This window comes from Oncorhynchus clarkii, unplaced genomic scaffold, assembly GCF_045791955.1.
Source record: "Oncorhynchus clarkii lewisi isolate Uvic-CL-2024 unplaced genomic scaffold, UVic_Ocla_1.0 unplaced_contig_3709_pilon_pilon, whole genome shotgun sequence".
Classification (NCBI taxonomy): Eukaryota; Metazoa; Chordata; class Actinopteri; order Salmoniformes; family Salmonidae; genus Oncorhynchus; species Oncorhynchus clarkii.
Genome location: NW_027261024.1, coordinates 257501 through 260000, shown reverse-complemented (window position 1 = coordinate 260000; position 2500 = coordinate 257501). Strand labels below are relative to the sequence as shown.

Below are 2500 nucleotides of genomic sequence, written 5' to 3'. Positions count from 1 at the left end.
AGATGGCAGGAGGAAGTTGTGTCCCTGGCATGCTCTGCTCTCTGGTCTAATTTCCTAACATCTCCAGAACACTGAGTCTGTGTATGATTCATTTTAATGCCACAACCACTGGCTGGATAAGCATCCCTCTCTCCTCCAGAACACAGACGCTCGCAAGCACACGCACACGCACACACACACACACACACACACACACACACACACACACACACACACACACACACACACACACACACACACACACACACACACACACACACACACACACACACACACACACACACACACACACAAAGACTCTGACCTTCCCTGATACACTTTGTGGTAGAGAAAGAGAGAGAGAGAGAGAAAGAGACGTGTGGGCTGGGTTGTTGAGATGTTTAATTAAAGAGCATAGTGATATTACCTCTGAGTGGTGGAGTCTCAGAACACATTGCAAAAGGTCCTGTTCATTCTGAACAATCCCAAATGATTCCAATCAGTTCCAAATGGTTTTCAACCTGCTCACAGACACAACAGGTGTCCTTACATGACCACCTTCCACCTCCACACTGTTTGTTAAAACTGTCTTCTGTGGTTTTACTCAATATTGTCATTAAATGTATGCAGTGTAAAGCTTGCACAGTGGACAGACTATGTAACATAAATGGTAATTACCAAAATGTAAGGTATGTGTTCTGAGATTAGGCTTGTCCTGGTTACACTGTGCTTTAAATATCATGGATGAGTTTTGCTCTATCACAATCACATAGGCCTATCTTACCTGCTGAAAACAAAGTAGGTGTCTTTACTCTTTACATTATTCTAACAAACCTCTAAGTGCTAATGCTGTATGAAGTGTCTCACCCTCTCGCTATGGCGCTATAACATTAACGTTGTGTTTCTAACTGTAACGGTAGTGGACCCTTGCTTGACTGGAATGTATGTATCGCGAGAGGACAAAAACCTTTTGGGGAAAGTTGAGGAGGGCAGGGATGGGGAGTGAGTGAGTTTGGCTGTGTGAGAGACAGGGAGAGAAAGAGAGCAGGGGAGAAAGAGAGGGAAGAAGACCTATCTTCTCCACGGCTACTGTAGAATGTCTCAACGCCTCTCTCCACCTATAGTGTAGAATGTCTCAACGCCTCTGATCACGCCATTCAGAATCGAGGCATCCTGATCATCTCGGATGTGTCGGATTTAATAAAGAGAGAACACATTGCTAGACTATTGACAATTAGATTTTGTCCCTGGAGGTTATTTTCCATGATTCTTCTTCTTTTCTTGAAGTCGTTTATTCTGGAACAGCAAGTACGTGGGGTACTGCGCCTCGTCTGCTTTGACGACTGTCTCCAGCTGTGGAGAGAAGGTAGGCATTTTCTCCTGCGCAATTAATTGCACAATGCTTTTAGATTTTAATTAAAACAAACTTGAAGTACCACTTATGTTCTTATTGGACTATTTGCATTATTTATACAAATTATTGTTAGATACTTCGTCTGTAACTTCAACATCTGCCAGAGATGCATTCCGTGCGACAGTCGTAGTGTCGATAGAAAAGTATCATAGCCCAGTTATTTTTTTCCAAATTGCAGCATCTTCTGCGCTGCACATTTCTCTGCTTGTTTCTGAAAAACAATCTGATATTTTTTTTTGCAGCTTGACTCTGGACTATTTCCCTGAGCCCCGTTGGATTTAGGAGAAAGAAGCGCGACTTAAAACCGAAAATACAACAGTTTTTTTGACCAAAAAGTGGAGATATTGTGAACTTGTGAGAAGATCACCAGGCCTGTGGCAATGTGTCGGGGGCGGCTGGTGAGGCTGGCGGTGGGTCTGGTCGCGGTCCTTTCGCTGTGGACGGAGCCTGGCGGGGCTGAGGCTGAGCAGGCTGGGGGAACCGGAGGAGAAGCTAGACTTACCGAAGGCGAGCTGGTGTCTTTGCCGTTATTAACTGTAGACAGCGAGCCGGCCAGGCAGACTCCGACCCAACCCAGAGCCAGCCGGGCCAAGCGGAGGGGAGGAGGGACAGACGTCCTCAAAGGGTAGGCAATGGCTCTATCTATTATCACTTATCCCTTATGAGACAGTCACCAGCACCTTACCTTCATTTACACCTTGTAGGCATAGTCTAATGAAGTTGTTACTAATTGTCTGTCATTACTACATCATTATAGTCCATACGTTTTAAACATATGTGTTCTGTAGGTAGTTAACCTGTCACAGTGTCATGCATGTAGTTCTACATTATATATCACTCTGTATTGATGAGGGAGATGTTAGTTGCTTACTTAATATATCATCTACAGGATTATAAACATCCTCATTCTCCCTCACTAGTGCATGTTCAATAAGAATCTAGTATACTAGTCAGGTCATTACTACCACTGTAGGCCCTACTGCTGTGGTCTACTGGTCAGGTCATTACTACCTCTGTAGGTCCTACTGCTGTGGTCTATTAGTCAGGTCATTACTACCTCTGTAGGTCTACTGCTGTGGTCTACTGGTCAGGTCATTACTACCACTG

The 2500-nt window shown here is 44.4% G+C and overlaps 1 protein-coding gene across 2 annotated transcripts in view; it reads left to right on the top strand.

The window, feature by feature from the left end:
* The first annotated feature begins 1013 nt into the window (after positions 1-1013).
* The window catches only part of LOC139403843 (fibrillin-1-like), a 122480-nt gene continuing 120993 nt past the window's right edge, over positions 1014-2500 (top strand). For both annotated transcript variants that reach the window (XM_071146995.1, XM_071146996.1), the window contains exons 1-2: positions 1014-1345; positions 1636-2018. In XM_071146995.1, the coding sequence (XP_071003096.1) occupies positions 1774-2018 (245 nt within the window). In that variant the 5' untranslated portion in view covers positions 1014-1345; positions 1636-1773. The remainder of the gene's footprint in view (positions 1346-1635; positions 2019-2500) is intronic.